Source organism: Chrysoperla carnea, chromosome 1 (assembly GCF_905475395.1).
Source record: "Chrysoperla carnea chromosome 1, inChrCarn1.1, whole genome shotgun sequence".
Taxonomy (NCBI): Eukaryota; Metazoa; Arthropoda; class Insecta; order Neuroptera; family Chrysopidae; genus Chrysoperla; species Chrysoperla carnea.
This window is the reverse complement of record NC_058337.1, coordinates 136,708,883-136,727,698: the sequence shown is the minus strand read 5'-3', so window position 1 is coordinate 136,727,698 and position 18,816 is coordinate 136,708,883. Positions and strand designations below refer to the sequence as shown.

The following is an 18,816-nucleotide window of genomic DNA, read 5'->3' as shown; positions in this document are numbered from 1 at the left end:
AATTTTTTTAAGGGGTAGTACCCCTTTGAAAAAATCGAGAAAAGCGCAAAAAAAAAATTTTGTTTTGGAATTTGATGAAACTCGGTGGATGGAGTAATTTTGATCCAAAAAGTATAAAAATCAGGTTAATTTAATGATTGGATGCAGAGTTTTTGGGAAATCGCAATATTTTTATCGATTTTAGTCCGCATCTCAAAAACTATTCGACCAGTCCTTAAATGCACCCAATTTTTGAACATTTTGGGCCAAAATTACCTTATATACTGAGTGGTATCGAAATTGGAGATAATAAAAATTTGTTGGGATTTTTTTAAGGTACCCCTTTGTTTTTTTAAACTCAATGAGTATTATAGCAAATAGTGAGAGATAGTTTCCAGAAACCGATAATTTTGCATTGGTTACTACTTATTAAATAACACACAATTTTAATATAAACGACGCGACGGTAGATCCCTAAGTGATTTTATGAGTGAACGAAGAAAGTAAAAAATAATTTTAATTAAAAGAAAAATTGAAAGCCCACTTTAATTTGTATCAGACAAACTAGAAAAAAAATTGTACCAAGTATAAAAATAATTTGAAGATGAACGAACAGATGAATATATTCAAAAGTTTTTTGTTCAACAATCTTTTACAGTCAAACAAAATGTTTCCATCAATTTACTAAAAAAAAAAAAAAGTAAAGAAAAAACTGAGAAAAAAAAACAACATTGGAGTTGGAAACAAGAAAGAAGAACTCAATTTAAATAAATCTACACGCATTTTTCTCATATGATTGTTCTGGTATATATGTGATGAAGATGTAAGTTCGTACGAATGGGTTTGTTTCTATTATGGTAGTTGTTTTCTACGTCCAATTTGAAAAAAAAAGCCTGCATACATAAAATTTTCGTAACATAATGAATAATTTTGTAAGTTAAATAAAATATTTAGATTGTAAGGGTTATTGATCCAATTGTTGGACATTACTTAATAAATGAAAAAAATAGGATATTTCAGATATATAATAATCAACACGTCAGATATCTCTTAAAAAAGCGAACAAATTTTCTTCAATTTGATTTTTGACCCGAAACATAAAAGATGGTTGGAGGAATTGATAAGACATTGATTCTAAGATATGAAATATAATTGTATACGAAGTGAATTACATTTTGGATCAACATTTTTGGTCAATGACTCTTGTTTTTTCACGAAATCACGAAAACAACCAGATTTTCTTGTCTGTTGATTACTTTCGGTAATCAGAATTAAATTCACATAGAAATCAATGTTATTTTATGATTCGAAGAGTAATTTTCGAGCTAATTTAGAAAAACATCGAAATAAAATTTCCTAAACTAAACCCGATTTTTCTATTTTTAATCCCCGAACTAAAAAGTTTTTGCTATAAGTTTGACCGCTATGTGTGTGTGTGTGTGTGTGTGTGTCTGTTCAAGTATGAATTTAGAGTTTTGTACCCAAAAAAACTAAAAATTGGCGATGAATATTTATGAATTTTGTTGGGTAATAAGGATACTAAAAGTATATCATTCCAGCTCAATTGGCGTTGAAATTAGTATTTTTATATATTTCCAGAACCGCAACCAAAGCTTTTCGAAAAGGATTTTGGGCATATCTCCTAATCAAACCTACCTATCTTTTTTAATACCTATCAAACTTACTTTATAAACTCAGTTTAAAATCATATAGATTTTCAAGTTTCATTCTAAGAAACAAAAAGTCTCAACGAAATTGAAAATTAAAAAGTTAAGAGCATAAAAAAAAAGAGTTCGCGCTTTCTTTCTTCATAACTGTCGAGGATTCGAGCCCATACCCAATCGTAATGCTAAGTTGAGTGTCCATGAAATGGATATTTTATTACCTAAAGGATAACATACTGGGTGCAGAAAAGTGGCACACAATTTTAAGGGCACATCCCATATAGACATACTACAACTCACTGGAAAAAGTATACAGATTTGTATAATGAATATTTTTAAATATTTTATAAAAATAAATTATAATGGTTTTTGTATGTATGCATGTATGTATGTATGTATGTGTGTGGAGATAATGGTACATAGTTTAGTTTGAGTATATTACTCAAAATAGATAAGGTCATATTGGCATGGCCGAAGAAACATGTAGGGGAGACAGGAGAAATTACGATCATTAAAGGAAAAATGGGAATCGAGCTGATGTAAAAAATTAGATTCTCATTATTTACAAGATAAAATAAAATTAGCATTAGATAAGCATGTTTTAAAAATAGTTTAATTTGAATAATCTTTACGGTTGCTGTTATTTTTAACCGACTTCAAACAAAAAAGGAAGAGATTATCAATTCGACTGTATTTTTTTTATGTGTGTTACCTCAGAACTTTCGAGAACTTTTCGGGTAAACCAATTTTGATGTTTCTTTATCTATTTGAAAGCTGGTGCTTCCCGTGTAGCCTCATTTCATTCTGGTTTAGTTCTGACAACGGCATCCATAAGAAATCCATAAAAGTCTTAAATTTGCATTAAGTATGCACGACAAGAGAAGGAATAATTAATATCACGACAACCGATTTCGATGACTCTTTTTTTAGTGACAAATTAGTTAGCGTACTTCAGATTCACTAAAGAAACACTTTGAACAAAAATAAAACCGACTTCAAAAGAAAATTTTTTCCAAAACAACTGTTTTTTTCTAAGCGAATTAACATTTTAGATCATGAGTATATTTATGGTCAGAAATCAGCATGATAAGCTTGAAAAATGAGGGGTAAATATAAGAATTTGATGAAGAAAAAAATTACAGGTAAAATTTGATTCGGAGTACCGTAATATTTATTTCAGGTAAAACAACTATCACAGGTAAAATTTCTGATAGGTGCGTCAATATTAGTTATAAAATTTAAAGTTTTTCGTGGTGAAAATTCCATAAACAAAAATAAACTTTTTTTGCAGCATAAAAATAAATTCGTATATATAAATAATGGTCGCTACCAATATAAACTGATCTATAATATCGTTCGTATGCAGTATATTATATATAAGGTTACCAAATACAGGAAGTCATATAAAATTCTTATTAGGTTATATATTATATAGATTGTACAACATTAGTCACTGTCTAACATATCGAATTGACTTGAATCCACTAGACTCGCGGTTGTACAACCAAACTACTTACAATATACTGAATACTGAATAATACTGACATATACACAAAATGTATTTTTATTTTCTATTTTTTTTTTTGTAAAAGAAAAATCAGTGTGTGAACGTCATTTGACCTCTATACATAGGTCAGCGTGATACCCAGAAAAATGAAAAACTTTTGGAAAAATTGCAATGAATCTGTGCATGCTATTAGACTACCAATCAAAGCTGTGATCAACACCTTTTTAATTGATTAAAAAAATAAATCTTAATTATTCTCAAAGAAATTTGACTGAACTTTTTCTTATCCTTATTTATTTCTTGATTTCGATGACGATAATTAATTCATGTTTATCTTAAGAAAAGTTGTAGAAAGTATTAAAATATAATTGAGGACTTTAATGCAATAGAGCATACGTTCAAAAAGTATTTTTTGAAAAAACGCTTAATTCGCGTATAAAAAAATTATTTTGAGTCTATTTCTATTGGTTTTAAAAATGCTCTATGCTTAAAATTTCTTAGAATTTAAACCTTTAGATATCTATTTTCGATTTAAAAATAATTGTGTTCAAATTCTCATTCTTAAAATATTCAAGTTTTTCAATTCTGTTTTTACACGTTTTCTCCCATAATTTAAATTAAACACCTATCTAATATTCTCTTATCTTTTATCCGAACGTCTTAGACTTTTACTGATTTGTGGGAGCCTAATATGAATCTGATCGTTATTTTTAAATATTTTTTATTTTTAAATAAATTTTCAGGACTAAGAAAACAAGATTTTAAGTAAATAAGCTAAACACTAAACAAACCCGGCGCAAGTCATACCACATTAAGCAGTCAGCCATACAGCAAGAGATTTTTTGGTAAAATCTTTCTTAATAATATTTTCTAATAATATGTACTATATCCGCTGGGTGCGTAAGGCATAGTGGGGGACACAAAAGTGATGTCAGCGCCCGCTGCGGACAATACAGAACTACGGGTGGCTCTTTATTATCTATGATCATAAAAATAACACATGTGTCAGTTTAATTAAATAAATAAAATAAAATGGGTCATCAAAGTTGTTGTGTAGTCGATTGCAAAAATACTAGTAGAAATAGTAATTGTAAATTTTATAAGTTTCCGGTTGCCAAGTGGAAATTAAATCAGCGAAAAAAATGGATAACTGCTGTTAAAAGGCAAAAGTAAGTATTACTATAACCTACAACCGTATTCTATAGAATAATGTCATATACATGTATATTATGTAAAAAAACGGAGTAATAATTTAATTAATTTTTTTTTTTTTGTAAAGTATTGATGGATCGTTATGGTCTCCAAAACCTATGGATGTTATATGCAGTGAACACTTCATTGGCGGTGAAAAATCAGATGTTGAATCAAGTCCCAATTACGCTCCAACTATTTTTCCATCAGTTTATAGAAGACGTAAAGTCAACGAATCCGCAGTTTTGAGTAGGTACGTAAAAAAATTTAGTTTTGATTAAAATATTTAGATTAATAGAAATAATCGACTAAAAAATTCAGACATATTATTTGATACAGTTAATGATTTAGCAATACCTGTTTTATTTAATTTTATTTTTATTTATATTATCGTAATTTATTTATTTAGACACAAACGCTTCATGGAGAGGAGAATAATAAAAAAGTCAACGGCTGAGGTAGATCCGGTGATGAATATTATAGAACCGTCTGAAATAACTGATCAACCTAATACATCCATGAGTCAAACGGTGGATCAAGCCTGTGAAGCGAATATATATTTTACCTCCAATGTATCATCCAAAACATTTATTTGTAATCGTAATGTAACCAGTAACAAATGTGATGCTGAGACACAAACAGATATTCTAGAATCTTCGACGTCAAAAATCATTACAAATAATAAAAAATTTGTTAACAAGGAGTGTGGTATACCTCATAGAACGTTTGCTGACCAAGAAACTCAAATAACCAACACGTTTCAAGGATTTTATATATTATTTTAGATTGTTTTTTAATATTAATAATGATTTTTTATTCAATATTAATTTTACAATAAACATCTTGACAGATTTTAACGCTGCTTAACCTAATTCACTTATTGAGACTTGCTTTAGTTGTTGTATTTATTTTACTTACTGTTTTTAGCTGACCCACGGAAAATTTTTTAATTTAATATTCACTCTTTGTAATATATCACATTATCCATTGAAAAAACATTTTTTTCAAGTTTTTTTTTTATTTTTTCAATAGCTATTTGACATCCAATAAATGTTTATTTTCTCAAAAGAGCCACCGTAAGTTGTATCGTTAGATGGCGCTGGGGTCACGCACCCAACGGATATGTGTGTCACATGTTTGTATGTGTAATGTGATAAAGAAATCAACACTGACTATGCATGGTATATCAACAATTAACTCAGTCAATTGTTTGTTTTCACTTGTTTGGTAAAACCTTGGCGTCTGAGAGCTTTCCGATTTTTGTATGTAGAGCTCTCTTTAATCATTTATTACTATATTTGCCATCATCGTATACCAAGTATGCAAATTTTGGCTTCACAGAGAGTCAGCTTTATTGCTGACAAAGAAACATAATAACAGAGCAAGATATTATATAATATTCTTAATATACAATTTTTTTTTCGAGTATCTTTAAATGTATTTCTGTTAGTTGTTTCGAAGAAGTTATAGAATAATTTAACGATACAATATAGTATCGTTGTCGCGGACTAGAAGAACTCAAATAAAAGTTCAACAAAAGCTCAAAATTTCCTGCATGTACACAGAGGTAAATAAAAGTTATACATTAAAATAACATGTACAAAACATATTATATATTATAACGTATAGAGTTAAGTTGGCTGCCGATATTTATCACTTTTGTACCTACATTTAACTTTTATATGTATAAAATATATGTAAACATTACAACATATATATAAAAAATGTTATTTTGTATTATTAGATACATATACCTACAAGCTACACCTTTAACTTTATACTGTACCTCCTGCAACCATTACAGTTACTATATAGTTAATATTCAGGATTACACCATCAAAATGTTACTACCTATAACGTATGTCTGTCTGTGTGTCAGCTCAAATAACTTTTTTATTTTTAGGAATCAATATATTCATAGACAGGGTGATACAAAAGTGGTGTGTTTAAGTCTGGGAAATGGGTGCTGAGTGTATTTTGAGTAATCCATCTTATATAGGACACGAATCTATCATCAAAGTCGTATCTAACATCGTCTACATAAATTCATATAACAAAGATAAGTCCTTTAAAAGTGTCTGGCAAATTTGAACCAGGGTTCCATAAGATGAAAATCATGGAATTTATCACTTCAGATGAAGAATTCTCATTTCACGAATAAAAAAGTTGGTTTAAAAAAATATTTACTAGTATTCAAGATAAGAACATTTAATATTCCTTATTAAAAAATGAGGAACATACCCTAGTGACGTCTTACGTGGCTATCACCATAGAAATTACATATAAAACTTTGTTTCGCTAAAAGGAGATGGCAAACCTTTGAATGCAATCTTTGATGGCTGATAACTTTTACGTTTTTTAATCAATTTTAATTTCACTTTCAAATTTTGTCTTGGCATCAAGTCTAGTTTTACAATTTTATCAGTAATATGACCAATTCGACATCAGAATTATCCCTTTTTGAAAACTATTTATTATTTTGCCACAGGTCCTTGCGTGTAGAATTGTTTTTAACACAAATCGTTGAAATACTACAGTTTTATATATGGCTAATAGTTTTGTAGTAAATCTATCAAAAAATATCTTGAAATTAGGTTTCCACTTCAGGTTTCTTTAGTGGTCAATTTAGATCCTAAAAGGTAAGAGAGAGATACAATACACTTTACACTTTAAATTAGAAGATTGACCATCTTAAAAAAACATTTTTTTGAAAAACGTTAAAAAACAAGCCAAAACTTGTCAAAGGCAATGCAGGACATTCGCAAGTGTCCATGACTTTAACCTCAAATTCTAGTTTCAAGGTCATTTGACCTGAATTTTCAGAGAACGATCTTCAGAGAACAAGGTCCAATCTGATGTCAGAACATTATGTCCGCCATCAAACTCTGTCACTTTTTCCCAAAATGGTCCATCCTTCATATAAACAAATAATATCCTTATGGAGAATCATCACCCGAGATTCGCTTTAAGCTGCTCAATATATTTTTCTTTGCTCACTCTGTACAGTAGCCTGTATATAAATTTTGTTTTTATATTTTTTTTCAATTTATGTGTACGAGCAAAGTGATTTGTGTAAAGTTATTATCATTTAAATTAGAATCGATGTGGATTTGATAAATTTGTCAATGAGAAACAGCCATAAATTTTGTTGTTAGCATTTTTATACTCTTATTTTGGTATAATCTACTTTTGATTTAAAAATCAATTATTTCTGGGAAATCATTGGCACATGCCAGATTGAGGGAAATAAATTTAAAAGCACATTAGAAAAAATTGTAATTAATAAATTTGTGTTTGGCAGAGAAAAATCAAATTTTTTTTATTTTTATGGCGTCATAAAGTTAAAAAAAATCAGTTTGTTGGATATTTTAGCCAATTTCAATCGTATTCGAATGAATTTTTTTATGAAACCCACTAACTTGGGGTTGTTTTTGTCACTTTTTGTGGTAGTTATTCGTTTATTTGATCCCTTATACCAGATGTGGAAACCAGGTTACTGTATTTTCGAAATTTATTAAAGATACGTTAAATTTGACCAAATATTTGAAAAGTATGACCTAAAATTAATGGAATTACATACTTGATTGATAGAAATTGGAAAACATTTGCGTGTGGTACTGCAAAATTAAATTTTTTGGATTTTTTGACGTCATAAAGTTCAAAAAATCAAGTTTTTACATATTTTGGCTAAATTATATCGTATTTCAATGAATATGCTTTTGAAACCCACTAATTTTGAGTCATATTATTCATTTTTCGTGGAAGTTGTTCGTTAATATTGGTTCGTTAAGGTGGACAACACGACACGGCATTTTGGATACCTAAAAATTGACAAATATTTGAAAAAAATGATCCAAAATTAATGGAATTACATACTTGATTGATCAAAATTGGATAAAATTCGCGTTTGGTAGAGAAAAATTAAATATTTTGGATTTTTATGACGTCATAAAGTACAAAAAATCAATTTTTTAGATATTTTGGCCAAAATATATCGTATTTGAATGAATTTTTTTTGAAACCCACTAATTTCTGGTCATATTTTTCATTTTTTTGGATAAGTTGTTCGTTAATATTAACCCTTATATCAAATGTGGAAAACACATTACTGCATTTTCGAAATTAATTGAAGATTTCTGCTTTCTAAACAACATTGATATACTTTTTAATACTCAAATCTGTTACTGCCTTATGCATTGGAAATTCTCATCAATTTTTGAAAATGTCACCAATTATATGTCCAACCTTAGTCACTATTTGAAAATTACACCAGGAAAAAACTACAAAACTACAAAACTTGATTTGTTTTTTTTTACGATTAATATAACATTTTTTTCTCATCGCATTTTAGTTGATTCAATTTCCCAAAAGATTTAAGTAAAATCATTTTAACCTCATTTCCTGAAAAACAATGAAATCATACATAAAAACACTCTATTAATTAACTTCTATATAAATGTCGAAAGATAATTAAATTACTTCAAAATGAGCTTTAAAAACTTTTCAAGTTACAACATATCATAATAAAATATTATTGCAATCTTTCTCTACTAATTCTCTGTTTTCTTTCTTTATTTTGTAAAAATCCTTTTTTCTTTTCTGTACAAAAGCAAAAAAATTATTTTATTAAAAAAAGGGATGAATATATTATTTAGTAAGTAGGCATTTTATTGTAAAGATTATATAATGTAAAACCATGTAGGTTGGATGTTTTGTTGTAAAATATGTGTACCATTTTAATCATACAATTAAATTTTATGTAATAATTTACATAAAATTTTAATGTAACAGAAAATGCATGTTAAATGTATGTTACAATAAAAGTCCGAATGATATAAGAGTTGAATTAAAATAATTAAATCGGTTCAAAGAACACATTCTCGGCTAGAAATTTTCGTAAGCTCCCAAATGGACATGTAACGCAGATACGTGTTTGGCCCCAATCAGCTATTCCTAACAAGTTCCTACCCGGGCCCCAACTGGGAAAGCCTAATTAAGAGTCTTTTATTTTTACTTTGGCTATTTCCAACATATTTCCATCCAGACCCCAACTGGGAAAATCCAAAGTCAAGCTATTTATTATGACACTGAGTATTCCCAACAATTTCCCTTCCAGGTTAAAACTGGGTGAGTCTAATGTCGAGTCATTTATTTTACGCTTTGTTATCCGTCCAACAGGCTTCAATACGGGTCCCAACATGGATATAAATATTATCGGAGATAATAAATGAGAACTCTAGGATATGTCGAAATAAATTTCGATTTTTGCCCCAATTCCTTGATCAGTTTTTTGTATTTTTAAAATACGTATTTTCGACTACCAAGTAGTCATCATCAGTAAGAATTAGCAAGTGAATGTTACTCTTTGCTAATTTGGTGGCGGACTGCACTCACATGGAACCTGTTGGTAATTCCTAACAGGTTCCCATTCTGCTCAAAATCGGATAAGCCTAATATGGATATTCCAAACAGGATCAGATCAACAGATTCAGAGGTTCCAAACAGGTTCAGAGGTTCAGACCAACGCAACGACTCAGATCCCAACTGGGAATGTCCCATCAATAACCAATGGGGCATCAATATGTAATTAGGGCAAATTTCTAGTCGATTATACGCAAGAAAAAAATAAATACAGAAGTGGTAGGGTTGTTACATCAAAGTTCCGGGAAGTTGGCACAGATAGTGAAATAAATCTAATTATACCACTGAATTATAAATACTGTACGATATTTTTTATGTTTTATGTATCCAAATTTTCTACAATTGTATCAGTTCCTTTATTCGAAATTTGTTGAATCTACGTTAAATTTGACCAAATATTGTAAAAGTATGATCCAAAATTAGTGGAACTACATACTTCATTGATTGAAATTGGATAGCATTTGCGTGTGGTAGAGCAAAATCAATTGATTTTTATGAGGTCATAAACTTCAAAAATCAGTTTGTTGGAAATTTTAGCCAAATTTTATCGTATTCGAATGAATTTTTTAATGAAATACACTAATTTGGGGTCTTATTTGTCATTTTCTTGGTAGTTATTCGTTTATATTGGTCCTCACACCAAATGTGGAAACCTCGTTACTGCATTTTGGAAATTTATTGAAGCTATGTTAAATATGACCAAAGATTTGACTAAAAATTAGTGGAACTACATACTTGATTGATCAAAATTGAATAAATTTTCATGTGGTAGAGCTAAATTAAATTTTTTGGATTTTGATGACGTCATAAAATTGAAAAAATCAATTTTTTAGATATTTTGGCCGAATTATATCATATTTGAATGAATTTTTTTTTTTGAACCCACTAAGTAATTTTAGGTCATTTTTCGTGGTAATTGTTCGTTAATATTAGCCCTTATATCAAATGTGCATAACAGCCAAGAAAAACCACTTAATTAAATTTTTCTTTACGGTGTATGAAATTCTCCGTGATACAAATAGATTATTAAATTATAAAATAAATTTTCCAAGCACATAAAATATGGTTTTTTTTTTTAAATATATTTGTATTTTTATAAAATAAACTAGCTGTGAACTACCCGCTTTGCTGGGCAACATTCCCACTTTCACCCCTCCCCCCATATTCCATATCCTTTTCTAGGTTACTATCTATCACCTAACTAAATTTCATCAAAATCCGTTCAGCCGTTTAGGCATGATAGAGCAAAACTCCCAGCAAAAACCATAAAAAAATCACTAACTCAATTCAGTTTTCTGCCTACTTCCTACCCCCTAAGTACGATGACGTGATCATTTTGATCTTATATCCGTTTCTAGGTAACCATCTATTACCTTACTAAATTTCATCAAAATCTGTTCAGCCGTTTAGACGTGAAAGAGCAAAAGTCCCAACAAAAACGACTAAAAATCACTAACTCAATTTAGTTATCTGCCTTCTGCCTACCCCCTAAGAACGATGGCGTTTATAGCCTATGACCATTTCTAGGTTATCATCTATCACCATACCAAATTTCATCAAAATCCGTTCAGCCGTTTAGGCGTGAAAGAGTAACAGACAGACAGACAGACAGACAGACAGAGTTACTTTCGCATTTATAATATTATAGTATGGATATATTTTCTTCTCTTAAAAAAAAGGACATAAAATAAATAATAAAATATTATATATACACCAATGTATAAAAATAAACTAACCTGGACTATGACGTAGTCTTGGTAAAAAGTCATTCCAGAATGCACATGCAGTAGCACGTGGTCCCTTACCAGTGCCACTTTTCTCTGCGTTGAATATAAAATATTGTGGTTGATCACGGCGATATGTAGGCCAACTCATATCATCCTCAACTGGTTTGCTGTAACAACAAAAAAAAAAAAAATGTTATTATTTATTATTTTATTTTTATTAAGTTTTTTAAATATATTTTATTATATGAATTTCTTAGCTCTTTTAGCGTAAAAATATACTGAAAATTTCTATTTGAATAGTCGGATCTAATGTAACAATTTCTGATTCGGTTGAATGTCAGACTCACGGTATTAAAATCCACTATTTCGTACATGAAATCACTTTAGCAACGAGTAAAATTTCAACCTACCACAACCTTATAACATCAGGACTGAGATATTTTGTATGCTCTATTTTTAACCCCCGATTAACAAAGAGGGGTGTTATAAGCTTACTATGTCTTTGTATTTATCTGTGTGTCTGTCTGTGGCATCGTAGTTTTTAAAGGTAATTTGATTAGAAGAGTTCTTAGTTTTATCCAAACCTGAAACAACTACAAAAGAGGCGCTGATCTTCAAATTGAGTAGATTTTCTTGGAACATAGTCAAGAACACTTTTGATGAAATAACCTTTCAAAAAAAAAAATCAAAATTGGATCATCCGTTTAGGATTTACGATTGATGATTTGTTTGAATTTAAAGAAATTATTTTCAACTTTTTTGTTCACCTTGTTACAAATGCCTGTTTTTTAGTCATTAAAAATTCAGTATAAATACAAAGCGCAAGTAAATATAAAACGTTAATCCTGAAAATCTTGTTCAGAATACTCAAATAAACTTAAATTATTGTATTGTCATTGGTCCTTGACAAGTATGCCAAATTTTGAGTTAATCCGACGATTTGAAGGGGGAAAATCATGTTCAAAGAATCCGTTACACACTAATATACGTATGTAGTTAAAGCGTGTTCAAAAACAAAATCGGTTCATCCGCTTAGGCAATACGATGGCACAAACGAACCTGATTTTATGTCGGAGATTTCTTTAAAAACATTTATAGGAAATATCTATGGCGTAATAAATGCTATTTTTTCATTTATATTCTACTTTATATTCGACCTAAACTATAGTTAAAATGTCTTTAATAGCTATTAAATACATGACAAGACTTGACTCACAGACAGATAGACTTGCATATAGCTACTGTTATTGCATGCTTTTATAACAAGCACTAGATATATTAACTATAACTATATAATAGTAATTAATGTCAACAGATCAATGACTTACGTTACGAGTGATATCAATAATTATATTCATTAATTAATTAATTAGTTCACTTCCTCTTCGTTAATCAAAGTATACCTGTATATATAGAGATATGGTCTTCTATTCGATTTACATAAACAGGATAATTCATTCAAGTAGGTATAGTTTATTGTCGGTGGTAAAATTTCTGATTTTATTACCAATGTAACATCCATGAATTTCAAATTGAAAGAGAATCAAGACTTTTTGTTTAAATTTTATCTTTTTCGGATTTCGAACTATTCAGAAAAATGAAATTATAATAGATTTGATAAACTAGGTTAATATAAAATTATATAGAAGTAGAATGATTTACAAAGTTAATGAATATTTAACGTGCTAAATATTTGCGGCGCTTGCGAAATCATTTACCACGATAACCCCGTAGGGTTTGGAGAGATTACTTTGCGTGAATCAATCCCCGTTTTTTATTTTTTTAGTACAGAAGCTCAAGCAAATTAAACTTTAAACACTAGTTAAGGACAGGAAAAATACATCCATTATAGATAAATGATTATAGCTGATTCGTTTTTGATGAATCATCCAGTAAAACTTATATTCAATACATGATTATTGAATGAATTCTATAACTTATCTCCATAATATACATCTAGAGTTATAGGCAATCAAAATGAGGTTATACCTCGAAATGTCGTTAATTTCAAAAGCAATGACAACATCATATGTCTACTAATTTGATAATCAAATATGCATAGGTATAGATTCTAATTACTAAGCTATTTTTCATTTATAATAGCTTAATTATTGGACATAATAGGTAATAATAGGGTCTTCCAGATTTTTTGAAAAATGTTTTAAAATTCATTTTTTGGTTCTTTAAGTACCAAAAAAATTATTCGCATATTTATTTTGATTTAAAAAAATTTTCTAGTTATTAATTTAAGCATTTAAAGTTTAACACTGTTTGAAAAGCCGAGAATGTGCCGCCATGTAGCTGTGACGTCACGATGCACGTTTACATTTCGGAGCATACGGCTTTAACATGGAACTCGGTGAAAATAGTCAAAATCTTCGCGGAAAAAGTTCGTACAAGTATTGTTTTGTACCCAATGCAAAAACACATCGAAAAGCTCCCCAGAAAAGCTGTTTATTTCGATGCCCAAAGGAGATAAACGAGCTAAATGGGTAAAGCAAGTTCGATGCCCATTGGATGTTTCAGCAACATCACGATTGCATTGTTGTGAAGATCACTTTGACGTAAGTATTTATTTATTTATTATTATAAAAATGGCATTTCTTAACAAATTAATTTTTCTCAATTTTTTTTATTTAAAAAAGTGCATAAATGTAAACATCACCTCTAAAATTGCCCTGCTCTGCGGCGTGTTATTTGTAAAACGGACGCTATTTAGTGGAATTAAATAACAAAAATCAGATCAAACATTTAAAATCGGAAATGAAAATCTTGAAAAAAATGGAAATTGTGACACGAAAGTTAACTTGGAAAACAAAACATTAATCGTGAAATGAATCTAAACTGAAATCTTAAAACCATAAAACCGAATAATCAACCAAAATTAAATAATTATAATATGGAACTTAAAAAATGGTTTTTGTTTTCTTTTATGGTGGGATGTCGAATATTAAAAAGTTAGTTTGTTAAACAAATTTGCAATTTATATCAAAAGTAAGAGTATAATAAATTTATATTATTAATTAATAAAATCCCTTGGCATATTTGGTTTTTTAAACAATAAATTGTCGTTATTATGAAATGCGAAGTAACAATTTACTCGAACTCTTTAATGCGACGGTACTAGTGTACCAACCATAGTCGAACGTATCAATGAAAATCAGAAAATGTTTAAATATATCCGGTTATATCTCCGAAATCGTGTAGTGAAAATGAATTTTGTCAAGCTTTTTGAAATTCTCATTAATTGAATCAAATGTTAGCAGTTTTTTAGAAAAAATCTGACATTTTCTTCGCCTGCACTTGATTAAAATGTCAGTTTCTTAACCTTTTCTTTCCTGTCCGCCGTAAGACTATAGAAAAAATTCAAACTTCAAATTTAAATATCTTCTTTGTTAAGTAGTCAATAGATGTCAAATTTTAACAGCAGGTGTAAAAAGATGACATTGAATAGTTTACAAAAATTTTTTTCATCATTCTTATTTAATTTTATTATTTTTAGTTATCACACACGAAAAGCAATGTCAACAATGCCTCACAACATGCATCGTGTTGTCACGTCGGGGCCGACCAATGACAGCGCGTTTTCGTCCATTTGAATACTTCGCAACTTTAAATGTTATTTAACAAAAATCTAGTTAACAAAAAAAGTGTTTCTTTCGCAGAATGTCTTTATTTGTTGCTTACTTTCAATTTATGTAAAAAAAAATCATAGGTTATTTTTTTTCTGGACGACCCTATTCATAATGCCCTAACCCCAATAGCACATGTCAAAAATTATTGGGTGTAAATTGAGGTTCGTAAATCATTCGCGAAATAAAGCTTTTGACTTTGGACGTTGAAGGTTAAAAAAATGTGGCCATTGGTTTTGATACTTGATCAAAAATTTATCCATAAAAACCTTGAATTAACAACTACTTAACATCTTCAGAAACATATCAATAATAAATCATTGGCGAACCTCCCTTCCACCTCGACAAAGGACACTTTTAAACGCTAAAGTATTTCTTTGTATTATAGATTTGAATCGATTAATAATGTCTTTGTCAAATACAGCCAATACAGTACATTTTTAAAACGAACCTTCCCCAATTCCTTTTGTCCTGATCCTACAACCATCCCTGGCACCGACCAACACTTTTAAATCATTGTTGACTACGTCCCTGACAACAATAACAAGGTAATAATAATAAAAATAAATTACAAATTCATTTCTGATTATTGATTACAGTTTTGTAATTTTTTGTTATTATACCGTGTGTTCATCGAATCATTACTCAACAATTTTCAATCTCAGTTTTAAAACTTTTTTTAAAATTTTAATCAAACGCCATCTGTAAACAGTAATCAGAAATTACCCAAGAACAGAATCACTTAGTTGGTAGTTAAAGTAGCTTTAATTATTAAAACATATTTTTTATTGAAAAATATTAAGTTTCTTAGGTTACGGTCGTCAGCATGATGCTGACGATGATGATGAAGATGATGACGTAGCATTGTTGACACGAATACATAAGGTTATACCCCACCAAAAGCGTTTAACGTGCCTATAGAAGTTCTCACTTCAATAACTAGTCTGTCATCTAGCGTGATCTGCCATATTGGTTTAAGCATGACCTGTCTCTTAGCTTACCACGCATTACCATCCAAATTAAACATCTTTGCAAAATTTGGGGGTCAATCGATTGAGTGAGCATAACTGTTATAAACTTGTAAAAGTTTGTAATAATAGTAATCGAAAAATAAATTTTCTAATCGTATTTGGGTTGCTTGATTGACACCTGGTATCAAAACTTTGGTTATTGTTATATTCTTCGTTAGTTAAGTAATACATAAAATATCGGAAATATCAAATAATATTTATTTATAATATTATGGATAAATATGGATAAAATGAAAATTTTGTTGAAAATTACAATTATTACTTAATATTATTATATATATATATATAATGTTGTTATTTTGTACCTGTATATTGGATTCAAACAAGACAAACAAGAACAAGAGAACCAGAACGAAACACGATGTAACACAACATGGCACTGTTTATTGATTATTTAAAAAGTTTTGAAAGAGTTTGATTATCTTAGTACTTTACCTGTTCTGTTTGTTAGGTTTGTTGGATAGGATATGTGTTGATACAGCATGTAACAGGCGAAGAGTACGACGACTAAGTAGGCAATTAAGTTTTTAAAAAACTCGACGTTTCCTAATTATTTTTTTTGTAGAAATTTTATTATTTATTGCAAAAAAAATAAAAAAAATAACATCCCCATAAATTGTTTCTCCAGCATGGTTTTCTTTGTCCATTCCTTATCTTTCTTATTCCTTTATCAAATTTCATGATTTATTCTTCATTTTAATGATCCTGAATTCTAGCCAAAAATATATGAATGGTCTAAAAATGTACCGCTAAGGGAAAAACTGGCTAGGCAAGTAATTTTAACGAAAAAAAAATATATTCCAATATCAAAGTTTTTATAGAAGATGTAAAACTAACTGTGGAGATATTAAAAAATTAAACTATTTTTAAAATATGTTCTCCTAATACTAATTTCAGCAATTTTGATTTATAGGCAATTTTATTACAGATATGATATACAAATTACGTAATGAACCAAATTAAACATTTTTTCTCAAGTCTGTTTTTACCTAAGCGGTACATTTGTAGACCGTGAGACTATATTTCATCATTAGCCAGTAGGATAAGCTATAAAATGTGAGATAACTCATGGAATTTGAATGAATTAATTAATGGTAATTATTCTCGTCGCTAATAGACCATGGAACACCACCGGTTTTTTAAAAGAAATGATAAATACGTACTTGAAACTTCGTGATCGTTATCAAGTGGTTATAGTTTCCGAGAAAATTTCTGCTTTGTTTTTTCAAAACGATAACTTACGCAGCCATTTGGAAAAAAAATCGTAGACGAAAATTTGGTAGACTCGTCAAAAGGAAGTCACTCACGCAGATTCAAGTATATATTCATTGTTTAAAAAAAAAACCGTGGTTTTCCACGGCCCATGAGTTGGTTTCTGTTTCAAATACCCGTAGTTTTCATGAATTTTAATTTAAAAATATTGACCAAACTGCTGTAACACACAATCTCATATCCGTTTTTTTACCTAGAACGAACTAGTTAGATATGTTTTCTTCAACTTTTCAAATCGTTTGATGTTTTTCGTATAATATTTGATTTTTAACATGAAAAGAAACTTATAAGAAATTTACAAAAAAAAAAAAAAAACTAGGTAAGTCAGTAATAAGTAAGCCAACACAGCAAATCAAAAGTTAACATTTGCACAAGTTACACAGACAAACAGGCGGACGGACAGTCGGATAGCTGACGTGAACTATTTTTAACAAAAAAAATAATTCTATATTGACTGATTATTAGTATTTTATTAGGTAAATTATATTAGTTTTTTGATCAAGAAATAAATGTTACTACTAACGGTATTAATTGTTTAAAAATTTTCATGATTATTGAGGCTTTAACAATGACATTGGATGAGCTTTTCAACTATTATTGAAGCCCATGAAATAAATCAGTTATGCTGCCGTCAATATAGCATTCATAAACAGCCTTAAGAAACAGTAGTGAACTTTGAATCATTAAAAGAGTAAGCTATTTTAAACCCTGTTTATATGAAATATATATCAAGGTATAATAATTTTAGTCGCAAGTTTGAAACGCTTAGAAATATAGATTTTACGAACAAAATTTTGATATAAGTGTTCCTAAAATCAAATAATTAGTCCATTTCCGATTATCCGTCCGCCCATCTGCCTGCCAGTACGATATCGAGCGGAAATTTTTATAGCGTACTCAAGACGTAAAAAGTGAGTTTGAGTTCGTAAATGAGCAACATAGGTCAATTGGCTCTTTGGTCCGTAGGACGCGCTTGTGAACCGTTAGAGATAGATAAAAAATAACCAACTTTTGTTTGAAAAGTTTTTTCGTAAACATCATTGTTTTCCCGTGAGGGAGCAAATTTTGACCAAACTTGAGTGTCCATTTTATCAAAAACTATAAAACGCAAAAAAATTCGAAAATACTTTCAAAAATTTCTAAAATTAATTTAAAATAATGCAAGCACTGATATTCAACACTTTCTCTACAGGATATTTGAACAATTTACTCCATCAAATGTTTGTTTTCGCTTGTTTATAGGACAGTTTCTTCCCTAATATTGATTCAACACCTTCTGAAACCCAGTTCAAGTCCGTTAATGTAATTCTATTTAAAATTACCGATTTTCGCATGGAAAAACGATTTTCCCAATATATTATAAACTTTTAGAATGAACAAATCACAAAACGG

The 18,816-nt window shown here is 29.4% G+C and overlaps 1 protein-coding gene across 1 annotated transcript in view; it reads right to left on the bottom strand.

The window, feature by feature from the left end:
* LOC123305056 (acetylcholinesterase) overlaps nucleotides 1–18,816 on the bottom strand; it is a 402,811-nt gene that overhangs the window by 30,586 nt on the left and 353,409 nt on the right. Inside the window, exon 5 of the mRNA XM_044886661.1 lies at nucleotides 11,499–11,656. Within this exon, the coding sequence (XP_044742596.1) occupies nucleotides 11,499–11,656 (158 nt within the window). The remainder of the gene's footprint in view (nucleotides 1–11,498; nucleotides 11,657–18,816) is intronic.